Source organism: Vipera ursinii (genome assembly GCF_947247035.1).
Source record: "Vipera ursinii genome assembly, chromosome: 2".
Taxonomy (NCBI): domain Eukaryota; kingdom Metazoa; phylum Chordata; class Lepidosauria; order Squamata; family Viperidae; genus Vipera; species Vipera ursinii.
This window is the reverse complement of record NC_139513.1, coordinates 90,820,198-90,846,069: the sequence shown is the minus strand read 5'-3', so window position 1 is coordinate 90,846,069 and position 25,872 is coordinate 90,820,198. Positions and strand designations below refer to the sequence as shown.

General features: G+C 38.9%; 1 protein-coding gene across 1 annotated transcript in view; it reads right to left on the bottom strand.

Annotated features, from left to right (window-relative positions):
• Positions 1-6,712: 6,712 nt before the first annotated feature.
• The window catches only part of RAD50 (RAD50 double strand break repair protein), a 51,853-nt gene continuing 32,693 nt past the window's right edge, over positions 6,713-25,872 (bottom strand). Inside the window, exons 21-26 of the mRNA XM_083354372.1 lie at positions 24,068-24,195; positions 22,136-22,360; positions 13,558-13,643; positions 12,809-12,951; positions 8,255-8,388; positions 6,713-7,125 (exon numbers count right to left, since the gene is read on the bottom strand). Of these exons, the coding sequence (XP_083210498.1) occupies positions 6,939-7,125; positions 8,255-8,388; positions 12,809-12,951; positions 13,558-13,643; positions 22,136-22,360; positions 24,068-24,195 (903 nt within the window). The 3' untranslated portion in view covers positions 6,713-6,938. The remainder of the gene's footprint in view (positions 7,126-8,254; positions 8,389-12,808; positions 12,952-13,557; positions 13,644-22,135; positions 22,361-24,067; positions 24,196-25,872) is intronic.

The window sequence follows — 25,872 nt, the reverse complement described above, 5'->3', positions numbered from 1 at the left end:
TATGGAGAACCATTACTGTGTCATCTGGAAGTGAATCTAGCTAGGCTAAAAAGTTTGAGAAAAGCTGTTCCTTAGGTGGGAGGCAGGTTGGCAGCAGAGGAGGCCCTAATTGCAGTGAGACAACAAGGTGTATTTGGACTTTAGTGAGAAGGTGCTCATTAGCAGAAGATCCTCTAGAGAGGGAGTGTATGAATGCAAGAAATGAGCATTGCAAGAAATTTGGAATATATTACTAGTTGGGTGAGGGTAGAGATATTACTCATTTGGAGATATTGAGATATGTTTACTTAAATTTTATGACTTGTAGCAACTTTGAGGCCAAGAGAAGGAGATCTGGATCCTAAAAGATGTCTTTTTATGGCCAGAATTCTGCTTTTGTAGCGACAAGAGTATGAATGTCTGTTGGTTAAATTAGTTAGTGTACTGACTGCTCTGCTTCTTGGGAGGATTCCCTCCCCAAATTCCTGGATCTGCTATTTCAGTTGATGTTAGTATCCTCTAGCCTTTTTGTCTTTGGCGACATCAATATTCATGCCAAGGGCAGAGGTTGGATGAGCCAGGAGTTGATGCCTCTCCTTGGCACCTACAGGGTTGCCTTCAGTAATCTCTGGCCTAACACATGCAAGTAATCAAATGGCCCTATTTACAGCACCTGAGCTGTAATCTGGAGTGGAGAACATTACACCTTGCCCATCACTACACTCAGAACACTTCCTTGTTCAGACGAGGTTGTCAGCAACATGCGACCTCTTTCAGGTGATCAGTTTTGTTCAGATGGTCCATCTCAGTCATTTCATGGATCCAGATAAATTAGGACAGGTGCTTTGAGAGTTTCCCAGCAATTCAGCAGGGAATTCTGTTGATTGCATAACTGATCCTGGAATCAGGGGCCAAGCTGGTCTTTTGATGTAGTGACTGTTCCTAGATGGAGTTCTGGGGCAAAGCCAAAAGTGAACCTAACAGCAGATGGATGTTCAAGCTTACACCATGGTCACAAAAGATGACAAATACCTCTACTTCTCTTCTTTAATGATAAACAGCTGTGAACAACTGGATTTTCTTGTTTTCCTTTCAATATGTTTCACTTCTCATCGAAGAAGCTTCTTCAGCTTTGTCTGGATGGTGGAGAATGGAAATCACCAGTGATTTTCTGGTAGATTATTAGCCCTGGATGAGGTTAGTCCTATTGCAACACTTGGTATTAAATGCCATTGATCATTATACCTTTCTGGACTGCCTCTGAGCACTGAGAATGCGAGGCATATTCTGTGTTTTCCAAGGAGGTAGTTCAGTAGTAGTGAGGGAGAAGACACCACACTCTGGTGTGTGGTGATCCCAAAACTGACGGTGGTGAGATTCCGTACTCTCCCTCCTGCATTTAAACATCAGCATGAAATTGCTAGGAGAAGGAATCTACTGATTTTATGGTGTGGCATCATCAGTATACAGAGTTGGGAGGCAACCTATCAGCCTTTTAAGACAGACCGGACCAAAGGTGCTTAAGGCTACTTTTATTAGAGGTAAAAGGTAAAGGTTCCCCTGCACATCCGTGCTAGTCGTTTCCGACTCTAGGGGCTGGTGCTCATCTCCGTTTCAAAGCCGAAGAGCCAGCGCTTGTCCAAGGACATTTCCATGGTCATGTGGCCGGCATGACTAGACGCCAAAGGTGCATGGAACACTGTTACCTTCCCACCGTAGTGGTCCCTATTTTTCTACTTGCATTTTTACATGCTTTCGAACTGCTAGGTTGGCAGAAGCTGGGACGAGTAACAGGCGCTCACTCTGTTACACGGCACTCGGGATTTGACCTGCCAAACTGCCGACCTTCTGATCAACAACTCAGTGGCCTAACCCACTGAGCCACTGCATCTCTTACTTTTATTAGAACAGTTATAGTAATAGCATTTTGCAAGTCTTAATGTATTTCCTGGCCTCCCTCTTTTATCTTATGTGAATATGGAATGGGTGGGAGGGTGAGGGTGGCTGAAGTGTCAGGGCTCAAGCCATGTTTATCTGATTGTTGCTTTCCTGTCAGGTTGTCCCTCTGTCCTTTAAGGCCATCCATCACACCTCGCCATACCTCCCATCCTCCTATGGACTACTGCAATACAAGTAGTCCTCGACTTACAGTGACCAGTTTAGCAGCCATTTGAAGTTACAAAAAACGACATGACCATTTTTCACACTCATGACTTGCAGCATCCCCATGGTCATGGGATTTACATTCAGATGCTTGACAACTGGTTCATATTTGTGACAGTTGCAGTGTCTGGGGGGGGGATCACATGATCCCCTTTTCCAACCTTCTGACAAGCAATGTCAACGGGGAAGCCAGATTCAATTAACGACAGTGTTACTGATTTAACAGCTGCAGTGATTCACTTAACAAATGTGGCAAGAAAAGTCGTGAAATGGGGCAAAACTCACTGAACAAATTTCTCACTTAACAACATCAATTTTGGGCTCAATTGTGGTCGCAAGTCAAGGATTACCTCTGCATGGGGCTGCTTTTGAAGACAAGCTGGAAGCTGCATAGCCTGCATCTTGTTTGGCAATCATCAACACAAACACCTCACACCAGTGCTGCAGGCTCCCAACGGGCGGGCAATAGGTTGCTGTGCAACTCAAAGGTTAGTTTTTATCTATACAAACCCTTTATGATTTCCAGCCACATACACTCATTGAGAACAATTTCTGGAAGTTCCCTGCCTCAGTGAGGTGAACGGGGGCAAATGCTGACAGATGCTGTTTCTCAATGATAGCTCCTTTTTTGTGGAACAGACTCAGTTTGGTTAGCCCCCCCCCCCGTTGGTCCCCTCAAGCAGTGATGATGGTGTTATCCATTCAATCATGTCTGACTCTTGGCAATTTGATGTGCCACGTCTCCCCACATCTTCTGATCTTGCGCTCCTTGTTCTGTGTTCTGGCTGGTTCTGTGTTCAGCTTTGCTGGCATCCAGCCACCATGCTTTGACAGCCTGGTTTTCTTTTACCACTAACTCTCCAGTGAATTCCCCCTGCATGACGTGGCCAAATCAAGTGAAACACAGTTTTGTGATTTTTTGCCTTCTACTGACACGTCTGGTGTTACGCCAAGCAATAAGTTGGATATTTTTTTCAGTTTATTATATTAATTTGCCATTTTACCATGGATGTTTTTATGCAGAATTTATAGTGATGTTTCGAGATATAAATTGCTAGGGACACACACACACACACACACGCATACACACACACAAAAATTTAAAAGTAACCAAAAATGTATCATTAAAATCCTTTAAAAGTCATACGAAGTATTAATACCTATAATACACATGCCTGTAACCATATGGTATGTCAGGAGTTAGGGTGAGAATATAAAATTAGTAATCTTGAACTTGTATGCTACAGTTCTGAGTATTTTGTCATGATCAGTTTGGCCAAATGGTACTGCTCATATTGGCTTGGTTTCTCAGTTGCTGTGTTATGTTTGTGTGTTTTACATTATGTTCTGCCATGGAATTCTAATGGGGCATATAAAATGTGATGTACCGAGATAACTTCGTAACATGAAAAGGACAAAAGTGGGTAGAATGGTGAAGCGGGAATATCGTGGAATCTGTAGGCAAGTGGCAGTCCAACCATTTTTTTTAAAGCAACTGTTAGGCTGTCTTTGGCAATGCTTTCTGGCAATGCCTTCTTTGCCCAGGAAATCCCCAGCAAAGAAAGAGGTGGTTCTGGAAAGCACATTTTAAAAGTCTTTTCTCTGTAAGGCAATCTAAAATAAATTAAATAATGGTTCTAACGCTGTACGGTCCAATGTATGGTCCTTTGGAGAAAAAATGCTTGCCAGAACCTGCTGGAACAACCATCATGATTGATGGTGTTCAACCTTATGCAAGTTTTAAGCATTTATTCTTATTTCTGGATGTCCTGAAAATTTCCAGCAACCAGGTTTTACATTGGTTGTTCTGGAGCATCACAACAAAATGCTGATTTTCCTGCCTTCCATGCTGTTGAAATAATTCATTTGACTAATAGCTCAGGATTTCAGAGAGCTATTAATTCAGAGAGAATTAATGGCAAAATCAAGCATGTTCTACTCAAGCCTTTTCACTAGGGCTACTGAGGAGGAATTATAGTATATCTTATATATTTTAAAGACACCTAAATTATCAATAGTTGTGTTACGATTGTCAAATTAAAATATGAAAAATTGCACCCAACTACAAAAGTAGCAACTTGGTATGCACAGTATCATTTTAATCAGTGACTGAAAAAAAAACCTATCACTGTGAATTCTTACTTTGAATATGAACCACAGGAAGTTTTGAAGCATAAGCAGAGTGTGTGGGCATTCAGTAAACTCATCATATCTCAAAATGCTTAGTAAGTAGAACTGCAAATTAATAAAAACCCCAATATTTAAATTAGTTTTTTTTCCTGATTGCTCAGTTTGATTTAAAACAGAATGCAATGCAATGCCACATAATATAATACAACTTCATCTCCTCCCTCAGATGTGAAGTGAAGCTCAACCACATTTTGGTCAGCATGTGGTTAGAAATCCTAACTTGGAAGTATCATTTTCATGCATTTATCTAACTCATAGTAAAATACATGCTTTTAAATAGACGTGCACTGGAACTAAAGTATTCATATGATTTGGGGGGAGATTATATGGAAATACTTTCTAATGATTTGAGGAGAATTAAACTTAATTCCAACATGTGTGGGATTTTTTTTTTATGGAGCCTTCAAGTCAATGTTGATTCCTGATGACTACCTGGACCTGTGCACACAGATTTCTTGGCAAGATTTCTAGAAAAGTGGTTTGCGATTGTATCCTTCCTAGAGCTAAGAGAGAGGGACTGGCCCCAGGTCACCCATCCCAGGCTTTATGATTCAGGTGGGAGTAGAATTCCTGGTCTCCCATTTCTAGCCTGGTGCCTTAATCTCTCCATCAAACCAGCTCTAATATAGTTCATAAAGAACATTACTTAATATTATATGCAAGTTGGTAAATTAACCTACTAGCAACACAGAAAAAGTGCATCACAATCAGTAATCACAGAACTAAAAGTGGTCTCCATAGTTTCTTAAGATTTAATTTCAACAGTTACTAAATAAACCTGGGTAGGATCATCAACTGACTATGGCAATGAAAGCTGGTTTGACCCATAAACTAAGGCTTATTTCAGTAATAAAAGAGAAGAAACTCCTGCTTTGACAACATAGCCTATTTGGGGTTGATCCAATGGGGAGAGGTTAGGAAAACTGAAGTTTACTCCTGCCTCAGTCCATAAGACCAATCAGCCTTGCCTGGGCCTTATGCAAAGTTTAACTCAATGGAAAGGAGGGGGCAGAAGAGTTAGATTGTAATCGTGATTTAACCAAGTGGAAGTCTACTGGTTAAAAGATCTATGCAAAGTGGAATCTGGCCAAGATGCAACTGCTACACCTTTAAAAAGAAAGCAGGTGGAGCTGTGACTGTTGCCACTACACTATGCCCCTGGAAGCTGTTTATCTCGCTGCCTGCTTGGTACTGAGGAAGCAGAGGGCAAGGAAATCTGTTTGGACTGGGGGAGGCACACTGAAACCCATTGGCAATTGTGTCCCGAGGCTTCATAGAAAAGGGCTGCAGTTGCCATCCAACATAAGACCAAGCTGCCAACTTGAAACTTGTATGGATATACTGTAAGGTACTTTTCCTGCATATATGGAATTTATAGAATTTGTTGCTTTTATCTGTAAATGTTTTCCCAGGAAACTGTGTTATAGCAGTGGCCCCAAATGGTAATAATATCAGCATGAACACAGTCAGGCAAAGCAGATTATGGAGCTGGGTGTCAACATTTAGAGTGAGATTCTGAAGAGAGAGGGAAGATGGTGATGTAATCCCATAGCTCTAGTAGCAGCCTGCTTGGTGAAGTGCCTACATGTGTTTTCACTTTCCAAGATGTAAGGATTAGTTTCCAGACTGATAAGGTGTCAACAATGCTATTGCTTGACAAGAGATGAAGAAGTAGCCGTTTCATATGTTAAACTTCTGTATTGTTTTAGTTTAAGGTTAGGAGGGGGAATGAGTATGATTGCACTTTTCAAGGCCATTTTTCTCCCTAAAGAAGATAAGGCTTTGGCCGGTCAATGACAAAATTAGAAAGGTGGAGAATTGTGTTTTAATATATTGTCCAAGGGGCAAAGATTTCAGATTCCAGCTTCTTTCGAGCAAGCATTTGCCGGTGTATTAGGCTAATAAAGGACTTTTAAGGTAAATAATGCCTCAGAGTCACTTGAAAAACCCATAGTCGATTCAGAAAACACACACATACACACACACACACACACACACACACACACACACTGTGTTCCTACATTATCAGTGAAGACACCTGCCAGTTAACAGAAAATCAGGAGCATTTCACCCTTAATGGGGCATGTTAGTTGTAAAAGGGAAAAGAGTTCTCCATTCCTTTCCTCGGAATAAATCTTGCTAGAGAGTCTCTGAGAATCAAGGTTGAAAAAGGAATTTTAATTTTAACTAGAAGTCAAGCAGCCTGACACAAAATGGCTTGTCCTTGTAGTGATGACTGCTACATCTTGAGCTTCTTATGTATCTCTTTCAATCCTTCAGGATATAGAATTGTGGTAACTTCCTTTAACTTCTGAATGGCGACCAGATGTTTTGTTCTGATGAACCTTTTCCCTCAAAACTATACAATGACAAGTCTTACCAAACACTATATTTCTGTGCACACTTTTATTCTTAATTACTTTCCTCTCCCCCAATATTTTAATACTGCAGCTGTTTGGTACTTCTCAATATTTATTTATCCCTACGTACACACAACACATAACATTTGTTTAGTTGGGGGGGGAACCTCTTTCAGCAGAATTTTTTTTTTATCCAAAGAAGAATCTTTATTTGGAAGAATCTTACAATACAGTCATTTGGAAGCTCTAATGAACATAGGATCCTAATGTTGAGACACTGCATTTCACAATCTCAGAACACTGGTCAAGGTTCTTCTTAATTCTATAGAATTTCTCCACATATTCAGATCGACTCAACAGTTCCACAAAATCTTCATCGTGAGTTATCACAAGGAGTTGAAAGTTACGCTGCTGAGATCTACTTTTGATTATCCTTCAAAGGAAAAACAAATATCGTATATGTAACACAAAAGCTGATATAATCCAAATGCACACTTAACCCAATTCTTCTAATTAGGTGAGATAAGCTCTGAGAAAATTGCACTTCAGATTGTTATGAGACCATCAGAGTAGGTCAAGGAAAACAAAGAGTGCTACTTGGAGGAGGTCAGAGGTTGGCTTTTCCAGATCCCATGAGAAATTATGTCAGGCAAGTAAGAATGCAGAACAGGACCTGCCCAGTTCTGAGGAACAGTATTTACCAAAACACTATATGTGCTTTGTGTTAGCTAAAATATTTCTATTTATTAAAAGCTTTATACATAGCCCTTTATTTCTTTAGCCATAACATTATTTCTCTTGTTTTTATGTTACTAATTTTTAGGGCTGAATTCCAATTGTAAATATAAGAACCTGCTGGTTTTAAGAAACAAGAATACTAAATTCTACATCATGTCGATGTCTTTGGACCAATAAACGCCCTTTTTACGATCCTGTAATCCCTTAATTCAGGGCAGAGCTGATTTTCTACTAAATAAGCAGTGGGTGGCACGTAACCCATGAAGACTCCGTTTGCTGGGCAGAGGCTTACTTCAACATCATATTAGCCAAGATCAATTTTCCCAGTTGATCATCACCAGAAGCACTGTAGCTTTTGCCGCATCCTGAGTAGTTGTTCAGTTACGTGGAATGTGAATACTAGCTGAACATAGAAGAAACACATATTGGGGTAGAGGATAGCATCATAGCCTCCAATTTCAAACAAAAAAGTGGTAGATAAACATAGAGCAGATTTGCCTGAAACTGAATCTATTGCTGCTAAAATTTCCATACAATTATCTGAATTACTAGTCGTTTATTATGCATGGAAAGTTTCCACAGGTTTTATCTTATGTCTGAGGAAGCATAAGATTGATGAAGACTGTTTATTATGTGTATAGAGGCTGTCCTTGAGTTATGACTGTAACTGAGCCCAGACGTCATAACTTTGAAACTGGATTGTAAGTCCTATTTTCGGGGTTCAACATAACTAAGTGACTGGTTGAGTCAAGGACTCCCTGTAATTTTTAGTTCCAAGTAAGTAAATCTTCTTAAACCTCTTAATAAAATCTGAGGATACTTACTCCACCAAAGCATGTGCAAGAGATTCAATATTTTCTCGGTCAAGATTGGTGGTAGGCTCATCCAATGCAAGAATACCACAATTAAGACAGAAGGATTCAGCCAGAGCAAGACGAATAATGAGAGAGGCAAGAACCTACAATTAAAATAAATATCACCATTTAATAAATGGACTGGAATACAAATGTATTTAAAATGCATTACTATGATTAAGCACTCATTCAGTATGTGAGAAAAATGGTATGGGGGCTTTTGCCCAGGTTCGCCTGGTGTGCCAGTTACGACCCTACCTGGACCGAGATGCCCTACGCACAGTCACTCATGCACTCGTGACCTCCCATTTAGACTACTGCAACGCTCTCTACATGGGGCTGCCCTTGAGGACCACTTGGAGGCTTCAGCTGGTGCAGAATGCAGCCGGGTGGGTTGTGATGGGGGTTTCCCGATACTCCCATGTAACACCTCTACTCCGCGAGCTGCATTGGCTTCCGGTTGCCCTCCGGGTGAGATTCAAGGTGCTGGTGATGACCTATAAAGCCCTAAATGGCGTGGGTCCGGGATATCTGAGGGAACACCTGCTGCCGTCATCAAGTTCCCTTCGTTCAGTGCGCTCCCACAGGGAGGGCCTTCTCAGGGTGCCGCCGGTAAAAGATTGCCGGCGGATAACACCCAGGGGGAGGGCCTTCTCTGTGGGTGCGCCTGCCCTTTGGAACCAGCTGCCCGTGGAGCTTAGGACTGCCACCGACCTTTGTTCATTTCGCCGCGACCTGAAGACCTGGCTCTTTGAGCTTTCCAGCCCAGGCTGAGAGTTTTAATCGGGGTTTTTTATATTTTTTTCAGGGATTAAATTTAATCTTTTTAATCGTTTTTAATTTTTGTATCAATGTTTTAAGTACCCTGTAAACCGCCCTGAGTCCTTCGGGAAAGGGCAGTATATAAATTCAATAAAATAAATAAAAAAATAAATAAGATGCTACAGGTGCTGTTAAAGACCCCCCGTTTTCTTAAATAAATATCATTTCCAAGCTTTGAAAAAGTATTAGCATATTTGTAGCATACATTAATTTGATGCAAGTCATTAGCCATGATTAAACTTCTTAGCCCTCTGATAAAGGAAACCTCAGTTAATCTTGTCTTTCTAAGGCTGAAAGCATCCCTAATAACTTGTGTACCTTTACAGCACTGAGACAACAAAAAACATATCTTGACTGATCACTCTAGTTTTTCCACAGGCTGAACCTCCAATCTCTTGGGAGGAAATTATGGATTTACTAACTAGACCATTTGCCATGTGGAAAAAAGACGTAGTCTGTATATGCAAAGACCCTTTAGAGATAACTACCACTTGGGGTAATCTGGCAATAGTCACCAGCAATTCCTATGCAAGCACTTTATGTTTTAAATTTATAATGCTAAAACATCTACACACTTGAATTGGCTGAGTCACTTTCTCCTTCCAAGAACAGAAAAAGAGAGTTGGGTATTTTGTAATTATTATCCTTCCAATTTTCTTAGTAAATTCCCTTCTGTTTCAGTATTACTATGAAAATATTCATATAGTTCTGGAAGGTGTGATTATCAGCGTTTAAGCTTAAATGAGAGCAACAGCGTCTTCTACTTCAAATGGTTAAACTAGAGAAATCCGAGTAATATATTTGATTACAAATTAAAGAGAATCCAGCAATCATTACTATGGTTACTTTCCAAATTCAAGACTGAGTAAAAGTATATAAGAAGTTTCTAAAATTTTAACTTGTATTACAATAGGTAGCATCTAACTACAGTGGGTATATTATATCTTATTTTATGAACCAAAAAATAATTGAAAATGACTAGGTAAAATGCACCCAGAACAGCATCAAGTGCTTGCTGGGTCTTAAACAAGCCACATAAATCTACAATCATATCCTATGGTACACTAGCATCACATCTTTTTCCCCCAGTAAAAAACCTGAGATCTTCCCATCTAACAGTCTTCCTCCCCTGCACTTTTTCTTAGCACAACCGACGCAACATACCCTTCACTATGGTTTGTCATTGAAAGCTTCAGTGATGACAGATCGTGGGTCACTGAGCTAATGAGGAGCTCTCACCCTCAAGAAAACATTTCCTCCCCCCAAATTAAAATACAAAATAATTTTGCTTAAGTGCAATTGACAGGTTCCATGTATATTTAGATATGCAAAGAGGAAATTCTATTTAAAAAGAGATTGATCAGACTTTCTTCCCTACAACAGGGGTGGCAACACTTTGTGTTTATGAATCTTTGCATTTTTGCATGTTTTCTTTTTGCTTTTTAAACCTTAAATGAGACTTAGATACATCAAGCCTCACCTATTTTTATTTTTTTTAAAAAGCCCACTCTTACAAGGATTGGTACACAATGAAGAAGACTTTCGTTGAAATCTTTCTGTGACAGAAACCACCATCACCTCTCATATTAAGGTTTAATTTTTAATTTAATTTATTAATATTTCTATACCGCCCTTCTCCCGGAGGACTCAGGGCGGTGTACAGGGCAAGAATAAAACACAGAAATTTACAAAAATTAAAAGATAATTAAATACATGCCCGATTAAAATACAATTGATACATAATAAAAACCCCAATTAAAAATGATAAAAAAAACCCCACCAATCCCCCCTCAGGCTAGGCCGGCTTGCTCGAACAAGTATGTTTTCAGATCGCGGCGAAAGGAGCGGAGATCGGGCGCCGTCCGGAGCTCAACCGGTAACTGGTTCCATAGCTCCGGGGCGCCCACAGAGAAGGATCTCCCCCTGGGGGCCACCAGACGGCATTCTCTGACCGGTGGCACCCTGAGGAGGCCCTCTCTGTGGGAACGCACAGGGCGCAGGGAGCTTGATGCCGGCAGCAGATGTTCCCTGAGGTACTCCGGCCCCATGCCATGGAGGGCTTTGAACACCATTACTAGCACCTTGTGGGGTTACTAACAGCATTACATGCACCTGCTTTCCCTCACAAGTCCCAAGCTGGTTGGTGAAATCTGATCATCCATCTTGCATTTAAGTAAGCTAAGAAGAGAGGAATGCAAACTCTGACTCAAAGCTGCTTTTTCAAAAGGCAAGTGGACTGATTTTTTTCCCTTGAGGAAGAAGACGTTTCACTTCTCATCCAATAAGTTTCATCAGTTCTGGCTGGATTGTGGACTGGGGGGGGGAGAGAAGAGAGGAATGGAAGGATTAGTCTGATCCTTACCACCCCCCCAATCCAACCAGCTTCTTGGATGAGAAGCGAAACATCTATACCAGTGATGGCGAACCTTTTAGAGACTGAGTGCCCAAATTGAAACCCAAAACCCACTTATGTATCATCGGGTACCGGGTGGGCCTGGCCCATTGGGTGGGCTTGGCCCATTGGGTGGGCGTGGCCCATTGGGTGGGCCTGGCCCATTGGGTGGGCGTGGCTCATTGGGTGGGCCTGGCCCATTGGGTGGGCGTGGCTCATTGGGTGGGCCTGGCCCATTGGGTGGGCGTGGCTCATTGGGTGGGCCTGGCCCATTGGGTGGGCGTGGCTCATTGGGTGAGTGTGGCTGCAGTGGTAATGGCAGACTGGGTGGGACTAAAAAGTTCAATCAAGTCCAACTTTGCGAGATCTTTTTTTTCTCCGCGAGAAGTTGAAATTGATTGATTGAACCTTTTTTTTTTTGCACATGGCAGTGGAGGCCTAAAGCAAAAAGGTTTTAGAAAACCCAGCTGATGGCCTAGGACTGGGGCAATGTTGCGCGTGCCCACAGAGAGGGCTCTGCGTGCCACCTGTGGCACGCGTGCCAGAGGTTCACCACCACGGATCTATACTATTTCAGACAAATGGTTGTCCAGTCTTTAAGAAGAGCCTGGACAACCATTTGTCTGAAATGGTATAGGGTTTCCTGCCTAAGCAGGGGGTGGGACTAGAAGACCTCCAAGGTCCCTTCCAACTCTATCATCATCATCTTCTCCTCCTCCTCCTCCTCCTCCTCCTCCTCAAGGGAAAAAAACATAGTCCACCTGCCTTTTGAAAAAGCACCTTTGAGACAACCATGACCTGAATGACTGAGAATCTCCATAGACATTGCAAACTGTGCTGCTCCAAGTAGCCACTTTACTCTTTCCATTGCTCATGTGAAAAACCAGGCTAAAACATTATCCACAGTTTCTCACATCAGAATGTTTTGGAAGCAAACATGATTTGAAACTGGGAACTGAAACTATCCTAAAATAAATAATTCTCTGTATAGAAGAGAAAACTGTAGTTTGATGGAGACTTTGTTTGCACAAAATGACAATGTGAGTCTTATTCCAATTAAACACAGACGCAGTTCCTTAATCAGCTCCGTAGAGTTCATGGGGTTTAATATGTAATGTATGTTTCCCATAAATCTTCCCTTGGGAAAAATATGAATTCATTCTTTGTTCTTTCTCATTCCATCTTGCTTGGCCAATTGTAGGGTCACTATTTCTGAGTTCAGCTTTTCAACAAAATACTCTAGATCCTATTCTTAGTATAAATGTCTACAAATCAATGAGTTGGCAGGAAAACAATATGCTGCTACATACCTTTTGGCCAGCACTGCATCTGCCCCTCATATCTAGAGCAGTGTCTCCTTTTGTCATGACTACCCTATAATTGTAACTCCTCCTTTTGTCAGAAGCAGAGATATTCTCATCAGCATCAGACCGAATTTCTATATAGTCAATATCTTTAAGGGGAAAAAAAAACAATTTTATGCAGTTAGTGCCAAAGCAACTTTTTTTTTTACCTTAAAGCATTCTAAACATTATCTACAGAAGGAATCCACTCTATTATCATATAGGCATTTGTCCACCATATTGTCACATTAGTTCAGATTTTTTGTCAAAAGCTTTTCCAGATCTTGTTTGGGTACTGATACATTTTTATTTTACCTCCGTTAGCCAAGAAGATGGATTTTCCTTATAAAGCACTGCTCATACTTTTTTTAACAAATGCAAGGTATTAATTTTGAAAAGAAAAAGAAAAGAAATTTCAAAATGCAGAATTCTGGTAACTCAGCAATTGCAATATATATAAGTGTATAAAGAGGAAGAGGAAGATGATTATGTAACAAGACAAGTAATAGGAAATAATTCATCTAGATGTATCAATTAAGATGACTCAACTGGAAATGTCATATTGCTTATTATGGAAGATTATATAACTTCTCAAGGATTAAATGTATAAATCTGTTTTTATCTTAAAGAAAGATGATCCCAGAATTTATCCCTAATACTCCCCACCCCTAATAAAATTTATTGCAAAGATATATACTGTACACATATATTTGTACCTTGGCCCCTGTATGTGCTTCGCCACAAATCACGAATTATCTTGTTAATTTCTTCCATTTTCATGCTATGAAACGACATTATTGCTCTAAGAGATGGAAAAGAGTAAACAGGTTTTTTACAATGTAAGTTCCTTTGCTTTCACTATAATCTGATCATGCAATGTTGTGCTTTGATATTCAAGAATGATACCAGTCCTATATAAAAAGTTCTACTACAAGCATGATAAAAGATTATCTTGCCTGGAAACTACACTACTAACATTGAACCTTGTACGATATCTTCAGGTATTCTCAGGAGATACTATAATAAATGTCACAACCATTTCTAAGTAATTGACACCACAATCCAACAAAAATGGGTTGCTGATATTCATGAATCCAACTATACTGTACCTAGACTGGTACTATAGTGTAAGCATTCATTGTTTAACATTGATCATAAATAAGGCCATAAGTAGAAACAAATTAAAAGCTTTCTGCGTTCGCTTAAAATAATATTTAAAATAACCTCTTGATTTTAAAATAACAAATTTTTATCAGAAAGTATTTAAAGCAGGGGTCTTCAAACTTGGCCCTTTTGTGACTTGTGGACTTCAACTTCCAGAATTCCTCAGCCAGCATGGCTGGCTGAGGAATTCTGGAAGTTGAAGTCCACAATCACAAAAGGACCAAGTTTGAAGACTCCTGATTTAAAGGATAGTATTTATTATAGTAATAGTAATGTGAGCTTCAAAATATTTTTATTTCTTACAGAAGCAGAAACACATATTATTAGGACATATTTGGATTATAAAAAGATTGTTGACCAAATAAACATGTAATTAATACAGCACAATTCATAATACAGTATAATAAGACATTCAAATCTCTAGTTTAGGCCTATGCAACATTAACTTGGTGTCATTCCTCCCTTGCCAAATGCTGCCTAGCAAACCAAGATTTCTCATTTCACCACCTCAGGATATTCTGACTTTAAAATGGCTACTCTTGCACAAATATCCATACAAATATAAAATAGCTAAGCTATACAGGTAGTCCTCAATTTAAGACCACAATTGAGCCCCAAATGTTTGTTGCTAAGTGAAAGATTTGTTAAGTGAATCCTGCCCCATTTTTCAACCTTTCTCGCTACAGTTGTTAAGAGAATCACTTCATTAACACAGTTGTTAATTTAGTAACAGGGTTGTTAAGTAAAATCTGGCTTCCCCAAGCATGGGAATAAATTCTCTGATGACACATTATAAACTAATACTATTATTTATAACTGAATCTCTATGATGTTAATTTTAGAGATTTAAAATTTCCAGAAATTTTGAACAGATGGAGAAAAAAAAGATTTTTCTTTCAAAAAAAATTGTTCCAAATGTTGTTTTGTTATATATATAATTTTTATTTTATTTTTTAAAAAATAATAAAACTGGACAAATTTTGAAAGAAAAAAGGAAAGTAAATAAAAATAACAGAAAAGAAAAAGAAAAATTATAAACAAGCAGTTTCCAACCTTAACAGCAGTTATAAGTACATTAATATTTACTCTTTCTCTGTATTTAGACCCTAATTTCCTTCTTTCCATAATCTACCCTTTCTAACCATCAAAGGTATAAATCACAATTTCATTTTTTTCTTTTTAGCAAAGTCCATAAAGGGTTTCCAGTCACTAATAAATGCAGTTATTGTCATTTCTTTAATCAAACAAATCAATTTTGTCATCTCTGCTTATTCTGTCATCTTCACCAGCCATTCCTCAACTGTGGAAATTTCAGGGTCTTTCCATTTTTACTTTGCATATAATAATCTCACAGCGCTTATATATTAAAAACAATATTCCATAGCTCTTTTCTACTTTTCTATTAAATAGCCCCAGCTGCTTTTGACTGAATATTAATGTTTCTTTGTATTCGTTCCCTGTATGTATTTGAAGTCAAAAGTTTCTGGCTATTTGCAGTCCACCAGGTATGATAAAAAAGATCCCTCATGGTTTCTATATTTTCAACAGAAATCTGAACTATTTTATACTGGATAAAATAAATTATTTTTCTGGAGTCATTTACCAATAATGCATCATTATAATACAAATTCTCTTTTAACTCATAATGTAAATTTCAATCCTTCCAGTCACATATTTCCCATTGTTCTAAAATATATTAGGGCCAAAATTCTTAGCTCATTTTATTATACACTCTCGCTTGTTCTGTTTCAAATTTTAACAAAAGTTGATATATTTTAGCAATTACATGTTAATCATTTGTACATACTTCAATTTCAAATTATGTCCTATACTGTTTAATTCAAAATGCCCTGTTATCTACTTTAAATCTTTCTCTTAACTGTGCATATGAAAACCATTGAAACTAAATGCCTCTGAAATCAACTGATCTCTTGATTTCATCTTATATTCTTCATGCTCTTGTAACAACTCTCAATAGCATAATCATCTCTCTTGCTGTTTCTTTTCTATAAAATGCTGAGACCCTTAAAGTATTTGGGGCACAATCTGAATTTATATCTCTTCTGTAGTCTCAATATGACATTTCTAATGTAGCGATCTTTAAAAGCAACATAAAGCTTATTGTACCAGAGAAAGTCATGCCATCCAAACTCAGGTTGTGCTCTTCTAGTGCTAGAATTCTCTTATTTCTCAGCAGCGCCCATTCCTTTATCCAAACTGAGCAACAGGATACAAAATACATTTTCATATCAGGCACTCCTACTCTTCCTCATTCCTTTGCATCTTGGAGGTTCTTATATTTACATTTAACCCTTTGCTTTTTCCCCTGGCCCTAGAAATCCACATCTTTCTTCCATTGCTTAAAAGGTATCTCAGTTGTCAAAATACATTTTGCTTGAAACAAAAACAACATTCTAGGCAATGCATTCATTTTTATCACTGAAATTTTCTCCCACAATGACAACTGTAATTTTTCCCATCTTAGAATATCTTTCTTTGTATCATCCCATGTCTTAACTGAACTGTTCTGAAATAACATATAATTCACATTAGTCATAGTCAGGGCTTTTTTTCTCATAGAACGCTCAGAACGGAGTTCCGGCACCTTTTTTTGGATGGAACCTTGTAGGGTAGGCAAGGCGGGTTGTATGACATATGTGAGTTCTGGCACCTTTTTCTTTTACAAAAAAAGCACTGGTCATAGTAATACCCCAGCATTTCACTTTTTTTCTCAATCTTAAAACCAGTTTTTCAATCAATTCTTTTGGCTCTTCCATCCTCATGTTTTTTTCCTTAACTTCACCCAAAAAACCCCAAACAAATCCAAATTCTGGAAAAACTAAAAAACATTACATAATCTTTATTTCAAGCCATTTGTTGATTTTAGATTCAGATTTAGGTTGAGATACACTGTAGTACAACTAAGTTGTTTTACTCATAATATTATCATGTTTGACAACTAAATATGAACTTTTTCAATGTAAAAGTATAATTCAGACAAAAATTTACTACTTGGATTTACTCTGAAATAGCTTAAAAATCTTTTTTTGGCACTCCTGTCATGTGTGCGCATATATATGTGTGTGCATACACTTTTTATGCCTTGTGAGGCCTACAGAAAAGAAGATCCATGGACATTTGAGATAAAAAAAATCAGAAACATAAAAGCCACATCCAAATTAGGCATGGAATTATTCTGCTGGTGCTTCTCTCCATTTATTAACTACAAGAAAATATTTCATTTGTAAACCATGTTTTAAAAATATTTCAATTTTAGAAGAAAAAAAATAGTGGGGGACATTTCCTGCCCTGAATTTTTAGTTGTTTTTTTTTACCTGAGCCTTTAAATCTTGGTTACTCTACATCTAATTACCTACCATTAATTATGGTAGTTATCTTTCTACTTATACTGTATAAATCTCATTTTTCTTAATTGTTTACGCTTTTGCTGTCAAATCATATATTTATGGCCACTTTGTTCATCTGATTATATGGAACTACACTACGACACTACACTAACAAGAAGCTGAAATGTTAATAATGTAAATCTTACTCTTATATAGCTATTAATCCTTCTCGGTAAGAAAAGCTTTTGTATCATTCCATTATACTTATGATAGGATGCTAACACTTTAGAAAGCCTTAAAGTTACCTCTATGCCATACTTTCGGAATGATAATAGCAAAGGCACAAATAGAAAATATATAATGGAAAATATAATTTGGTAGATGCTATAAGGAAGCCCAAAGGTGTTCCAGGAACTCTTGGTTTCATTGATCTCATTAGTTATATTTAGTCATGCTTCCGTTCCAACACAGGATTTTATATAGCAGCTTTTTGCCTGATAATATCAAATTGACTCATGGTTATTTTTTTACTAGTGAACGAAATGGCATATTTTGGATGCATCAGATAAACATATAAAAAGAGAAGCATATTTACTTATCGTGTTTAATCTTATCGTGTTTTTTTAAAATACAACAATACAAAAGCTTTCCTTTTTTAGAGAATGAAAAGGAGAAGTTATTATTTTATTTTTTGATTTCATAAGTTGCTTCTTTTCACTTAGGCCAATGCTTCCCCAATGTAGGTAAATCACTCCAATTGGGCAACCGTGGTTTTATAAATTTATTACCCATCACAAGAGTGACATTTAAATTGACTTAAAAATTGCCATGTGTAGTAAAATATATTTGAAAATCTCTAACAGTGTTCCTGGTAAGATGAAAAATGATGAAATTACCAATGGTAATTTGTTGAAATGACATGAAAATCGTTCATTTTTTCATAATACCCGTAGTCCTTGAATTACCACCATTTGTTTAGCAACCAAAGTTATGACAGTGCTCAAGGAAGGAACTTACAAGTAGTGCTTGAAGTTTGACAAGACTTTCTGATAAGCAGTTTTGGATAACAAACGAAAAGGTTTGGGAATCATCGACTTCGGCTGACAAAAGCAGGGTGTCCTCAACCTATGACCACAATTGAGCCTAAAATTTCTGTTGTTAAGCAAAACAGCTGTTAAGTGAGTTTTGGCCCATTTTATGACTTTTCTTGCCACAGTGGTTAAGCGAATCACCACAGATGTTAAATTAGTAACACAGTAGTTAAAGTGAATTTGGCTTCCCCATTGACTTTCCTTGTCAGAAGATCCCAAAAGGTGATCACATGACCTGGGGACACTGCAACCATCATAAATACATGCCAGTTGCCAAGCATCCAAATTTTGATCATGTGACCATGGGGATGCTGCAATGGTCATCAGTGTGAAAAACGGTCGTAAGTCATTCTTCTCAGTGCCATTGTAACTTTGAATGGTCACTAAACAAAAGGTTGTAAGTCAAGGATTACCTGTACTAGATTTTAAAGTAGCTTTAATTTAAAGGTAGACTTCAACTTATTTTATATTACAAACTAATTCTCTCTCACAAGGCAACTATAAAACATCTCCACCCGTTCTTCTGACCAATTTCTTTTGCAGTTGGAGTTTATCTCCTTCCATATCATTGAGAGAACTTTTAGTTCTTGCAAAGGATAGAAAAGCAAGGATAGAAGATTTCTCTGGGGTGATCTCAGAAATTCCCATGTGGAAACCTCTTGTTTTAAGGAAATGTGTGGTGTGGAATTTCTGACCCGTGACTGTTTTAATGCCACAGTAATCAGAAACCACCTCAATGAAAGACTGCAGAAGCACCTGGTTATTGATCTGGCAGGTGGTCTTCTCCAAACCTAATCATAGACATGGCAGTTCCTTATTTTTCAGGGTTCCAAACTGAAGGACAAACGAATACAGCACTCTGACATATGATAGTATAATGGTCATGACTCCACACTCCCAAGTCTATTACTCTGCATGGATCAACAAATGTACGATGTAGAATTTGTAAGTTATAGGATGTTATATAGGCCATCTCGTTCAGACATGTTAAACTCGGAACTTTTTCCCCATTGCCAGCAAATGGGGTGGACATGGTTTCCTCGTGATGCGTCCAGCCCGTGGGCCGGCAGTTTGGCACCCCTGATCTAGTTCAACCCTCCATTCTGTGCAGAAATCTAAAAGTAAGTCATATAAATATAAGAAATGTAAGTCATCCAATCCTGCTTGAAAGCCTTCAATAAGGGGAATTCCACCACTGTTCCAGTCTGGGCAACAGTTTAACAACTCTTACTGTCATGGAATTCCTTCTAGGATTCAGCCTAAATCTCCTTTCTTTTAATTTCAATCCAAAGGTTCTTGTCCTGTTCTCAGTTTTAACAGTCTTTTCAATATTTGTTTGCTATCCTATCTTCTTGCTCTTTTTTAAGTGAAACATATCAAGTGTTTTACTTTTCTACTAAGTTTTGATTTCCAGGCCCTTTTCATCAGCTCTTCTCTGAACCCAATTCAGCTTCTGCACATCGATTTTAAAAGAGAGGTATTCAAAATGGTTCCCCAAAAGCAGTCTAATCGCTGGGTGACTTTGGGCCAGTCATTCTTTCTCAGTCCATCCCTCATTACAAGGAGTTGTTGTGGGGAAAATAGGTGGAGGGAGCAATATTTACAGGAAGTCCTCAACTTTTTGACCACAGCTGGGACTAGAATTTCTGTTTCTAAGCAAAGCAGTTGTTTGTTAAGTGAGTCACAACCATTTTATCACCTTTTTTGCCACAGTTGTTAAGTGAATCACATAGTCATTAAGCAAATACTGCTTTCACCATTGACTTTGCTTGTTGGAAGCCATCTAGGAAGGTTACAAAATGGTGACCACATGATTTTGGGCATTATTGTAAATACTAGTTGGTTGCAAAGTGCCCAAATTTTGATCATGTGACCATGAGGATACTGTGACGGTCTTAAGTGTGAAGACTGGCCATAAGTCACTTTTTTCAGTACCGTTGTAACTTTGAACATTGCTAATCGAACGATTGTAAGTTGAGGACTACTTCTATGCTACCTTGAATGGTACAAAGTAAAGGAGGAGTATAAATCTAACGGATGCAAAAACAAACACATTTATTCAGAAATAAAATCTAGAATCTCCTCTTATTAGTATTGTGAGCTAGTATTAAAGGATACAGTTGACCTGTAGCTGTCAGAAGTTTAGAGTGTGGTAGCAACAGGCCCCTGAGGGAGAAGAGATAGTGAGTTGCTCACACTTCCTCCTTTTCTTATCCTTTTGACATTTGTGTTCAATCTGTTCTTAGTAGGTAGGAATACATCCTGCGGTATTAAGAATCTTGATATTGGTGTGGTAACAGCCACCATCATAGGACACTTAGCATGAAAAAACACTTATTTGTGTACTGTCCTCAGTATGGTGGAAATATGGAATCAGCAAAGAGAGATTGGCAAAATACCCTGTATCGAAATAACCACAAAACTGGCTGTGGCGAGTGCTTCTTCCCAGAAATCTGCTTAATAAGTACCTGGGAATGAGGGTAATGTAGGGACGCGGTGGCTCAGTGGGTTGGGACGCTGAGTTTGTCGATCAGAAGGTCGGCAGTTTGGCGGGTCGAATCCCGAGTGCCGCGTAACAGAGTGAGCGCCTGTTACTCGTCCCAGCTTCTGCTAACCTAGCAATTCTAAAGCACGTAAAAATGCAAGTAGAAAAATAGGGACCACTACAGTGGGAAGGTAACAGTGTTCCGTGCGCCTTTGGCGTCTAGTCATGCCAGCCACATGACCACGGAGACGTCCTCGGACAAGCGCTGGCTCTTCGGCTTTGAAACGGAGATGAGCACCGGCCCCTAGAGTTGGAAACGATTAGCACGCATGTGCGAGGGAACCTTTACCTTTACCTTAATGAGGGTGAGTCACTACCATATGTTGTTTTTCTGACTGTGAGTTTGCTTTTGAATGGACCACTTAGGTTAGGGGCACACAGGCCGACAAAGACCTATCACATCCCAATACACGAATCAGGAAGAGTCACAGAAGGAGGGCCTGGAAAAACAGTGGGATGGACCTCAATGCAGCAGGGTTTGGAGTGGAACTGAGGAAAAAGTTGATACGTTGCTGTCTGGTGGAACTTTTGCAAAAAACCTTAGCTTTCCATTATTACTGCAGAATTCCCCAACCTTTCTGACGCGAGGGGAGCCAAGGGCACCTGTGAAGCTCGCGCAAGTGGGGCCGCAAGCACCCACATTTGCGTGAGGCCCCGAGCACCCGCCTGGTAGTGGATGCAGCTCACAGGTTGGGGACCCCTGCTTTATTGCACAAGCACAGAACAAATTAATTTGAATGATAAACATTTTGTTATTCATTTTGTTTGTAGGCCTGCTTTATTTTAAATGTGGATGAGCAGTAATGAATAGATTATATTTGAGTTTAAATATAGATTATTCGCCCTAACCTACACCATGCATGAGAGAATACAGAGGTATTCAATTTTAGCAACCCAGGTATGCATGTCTAGTTGCCAGCTAATAACTTGCAACTTGGATTTCATCAGGTATTATATAAGAACTGTCCAAAAATCAGATCCTAGGTTTCCAAAATTTTGAGATATTTTTTTGCAGCCCGTATGTTCATATTCATCCCATCCACCCAAATAAGCTCTTGTACATATATTAATGATTTATTAAAGAACAGCCAAATATTATTTGGGTTAGTTTGAAATGGAAATATTTTGGGCATATGACATTACTCACTGATCCAGTGCTCTATAGTAAATATCAAGATCCTTGTTTGCCAGTTCTGTGGTCCTCATAACTATCATCATTTCTCTATATTTCTCTTCAGCATCTTTAAACTGTTGTTCTTTCAGCTCTCTCTTATATCTCAGGATCTCCTCCTCAAATCCATGCTGCCGACCAACTGCCAAACTATGGCTTCTTTTCAAATCCTCTATCTTTTCCTCTAAATGTTTTTGATTTCTAAGTAAAAAAAAAGATAAACATACAATTTTATTATTAGTTTTACACGGCACAGAAAATTATGAGCAAAATGTATTGGCAACTTGATTACGAAAAAAGAGTACATGAGAAATTAGGTCAATATGGAAGTAATCTTCAACAGAAAGAAGCAAGAATCTCCATTTTAAAGGAAGTATAATACAATGGAAAACAAACTATGAAAGTATAAAACAGGATTAAGAAATGGCATTTTTACAGTCATGTGTATTAATAATGTAAAGGCATTACGATAACCTGCCTGAAACATGAAAAACATCTAATTAATGGTTGTGAAGTGCATTCAAATCTCTGAAACCAAATATTGGTTTATAAAACAGATACAAAGAAAGTCACCAGCTTCATTGCTGAGCTGATTTCCAACCAGATTCAAGTATGGATGATAATAATGAATGCTTACTTTTTCATATCCTAAGGAAAATGTGGTTTCCTATAATATCTAAAAGCCATACTTACCATTAATCTTGATCTGTGTTTTAATCACTATTTCATTCCCCAGTTTAAAGACAAAATAGTAGCATACACGTAGTCCTCGACATACAACTGTAATGGAGTTTGCTAATTATAGTCACAATTTGTGATGGCCATTAGGCGAAATAACCCTCAACCTCACTTAATATCCCTCAACCCTGCTCTCCCTGAAGCAGTCATTAAATGGTGCCTCAGGGATAGGGGAGACCCTGGGAGGTTCGCCACCCAACCAGGTCTCAAAAGGAGACAGACAAGCAGCAAAAAGGCTTTGCAAAGCCAAAATCAACCCAGCAGGGTGGAAGAGTCCAGTTACATTAGGGCCTGAGTGTTCCAATGCTGAATAGGCTTCCAAACAAGCCTACATGCATGGCTGTGAGAAGCTCTGATGCCCTGAAACACCAGGGTGGAACCTTAGTGATCTATCTTCAGGTAGCTACGCTTGTGGGCTAGGCCTCTGGCCCGATCAGCTGACTGTCAGGAGACTGCAGGCCTCTCCTAGCTCTTACCAGGCTTTAGGGAAGCAAGCCCCCTTCTTTTAGGAACGTTAATATATGGCCGTTCAATCTCTGCTGAAACATTATTTCTGAGGCAGCATTTCACAATTGAAACAGCTTATAAATCCTTTATTTGTAACCTGAACCTGTTGGCTTGAGCCATGCCCTGTCACGCAACAGAAAATAATTTTGCTACATTACATTTCAAGGATTACAATAGCTGTCATTCATGAGTTTAACTACTCCATGCATCTGATGAAATGAACTGTAGCTGACGAAAACTTATGCCTTTTCATAAAAATAGTCAGAAAAGGTGCCTCTTCCTAATTAACAGTTGCCTTATAACTGTAAACTTACAGCTATGGGCGTGAAGTGGCAATTACAGCTGATCTATGCCTAGTCGTGGTAACAAATCAATAGAGATGTCAACATTAAAGACGGTGCACCTTGTGATACCAGATGTTGAGCATAAAGAATACACTGAAGCACTATTTAGGGTTATCAGAAGCAACGGTCTATTGCTCATGCTACAATTGTTAAGAGGAGAGAATCATCTAATCAAAACAGTAGGTTTACAAGACAGTCTTCTATCACTAGGTAGACACTACAAAAATCCTTGTGACCACAAAAGAAAAAAGAATGCAAATACATGAGGTCTGATGCCTTTGATTTAAGAAATGATTTTTCTTTATAAAGAAAGATATACCTTTTCAGTTGTGGTACCTGCATTTCCCCCATTTCCTTCAAAAGCTGTTTTATGTTATCTTCAACTTCTTTTAGATCTTCATTTCTTTTTCTTAAAGTAAGATTATCTTCTAACCACCGCTCCTGAATCTAAATGCAAATAAAATTGAATAGTGAATTATTCTACGCTATTTTATCCCATTACAATCAGAACAACATATGGATTTTGTTAACAAGGAGCTGTTATCAGCTATTCTTCAAGATTTCAACATCACGATCCCTAAAAATGACATATGAATTTTAATTTCATGAATTTCACGACTTGCCCAAGGAAAGTGGGACACATTTTGCATGAACAAACCCAGTTAGCTTTAAAAAAAGGTGTGCCCGCGCACAGTTTGAGAACCAAAGATATTCAATGTTCAAAAATACTCTTATGCTTAACTTTAAACTTTTAGATGCATATGTTATTTTAGAGAGCTAGTTTGGTGAACAGGTGATCCACACTTAATGATCGGTTGCTTAACAACTAGTTTGAAATTACGATGGTCTTGGTTTATGTCCTGTAAAGCAGGGGTCCCCAGCCCCCAGTCCATGGACTGGTACCAGGCTGCGGCATGCCAGAAACTGGTCCGTGCAAACAAGCAAACCCGCATCTGCGGGATGCAGGCAGTACATGAAACCACATCCCCTCCCTTTCCTCTCTCCATGGAACCAGTTCCTGGTGCTCAAAAGATTGGGGACCTCTGCTGTAAAGGACTTCTGATTGTCACAAAATTTCGCGCCCCTCCCTTGGTCACATGATTGCGATCTGGCTGTTCACACCTATGACCAGTTGCCAAGTGCCCCATATTCATGTGATTACAACTTGCAATGTTCTCTGCCACCCTCCCCAGAAAGGCAATGGAGAAGCCAGGAGAGAAGGCTACAAACTGTTACCATCTGCCAAGAGGATTCCCTTTCATCTCTGGGGTCTGGATGAAAGAGGTCCCTGCCACAGCTGAAATTCAAGCATGCATGGAGCCCCAAATCCCTCTTTCACCATCCCTGCAGAGAGCCCCACAGACGCACGGAGCAAAGGACACCCAGTTCTGGGTCCTCCTGAACCTGGGGAACTGAAATTCAAGCATGCACAGAGCCTCAAATCCCTCCCTCCCTGCCTCTGAAGAGCTCTCCCAGCTCTATGCCTGCTTGAACCTTACAAACCAAAATCCAATCATGCACAGAGGCCAAATTCCCCCACAGTCACACGGGCATTTTGCTCAAGTATTGCTTTGCTCAATAACCTAGACTCCAGTGCCAACTATAGTCGTTAACTGAAGATTTCCTGTAATGGTTAAGGTATCAGGTGGGAGTCTGTGAACTCTAATCCCACTTTAGGCTAGTTCATGTAGTAATCAAAAGTCAGCATTGACTCGAAGGCAATAAGTTATTTTAACTAACATCAGAACCAGCCATTATTTTCAGATGATATCTCATTGTGCAAAAAGAATCATGTCTAGAATAGAAAATTATATATGCAGAATCAAATTGTGCATATATCAGCTAAATGACTTCCACCGCAGAATAAGTAGACTTTGAGGCATATAAGGTAGCAGACAGATAAGCAAGTCCCACTGTATAAGGAGATGTTGGCCTAAGTTTTCATTCGAGTATATTTATTCAAACAGTATAAATCATTTTAAAATTTTATAATATTGTACTTAGGTTTACAAAAGCAATAGATTTCATTAATGACCCTGACCTTTCAAGTGAAAGAGATTTTTTTTATTTCAGAAGAAAGATTTCAAGGGACTATAACTGAATCTTTATGCAATTAGTTTTGGG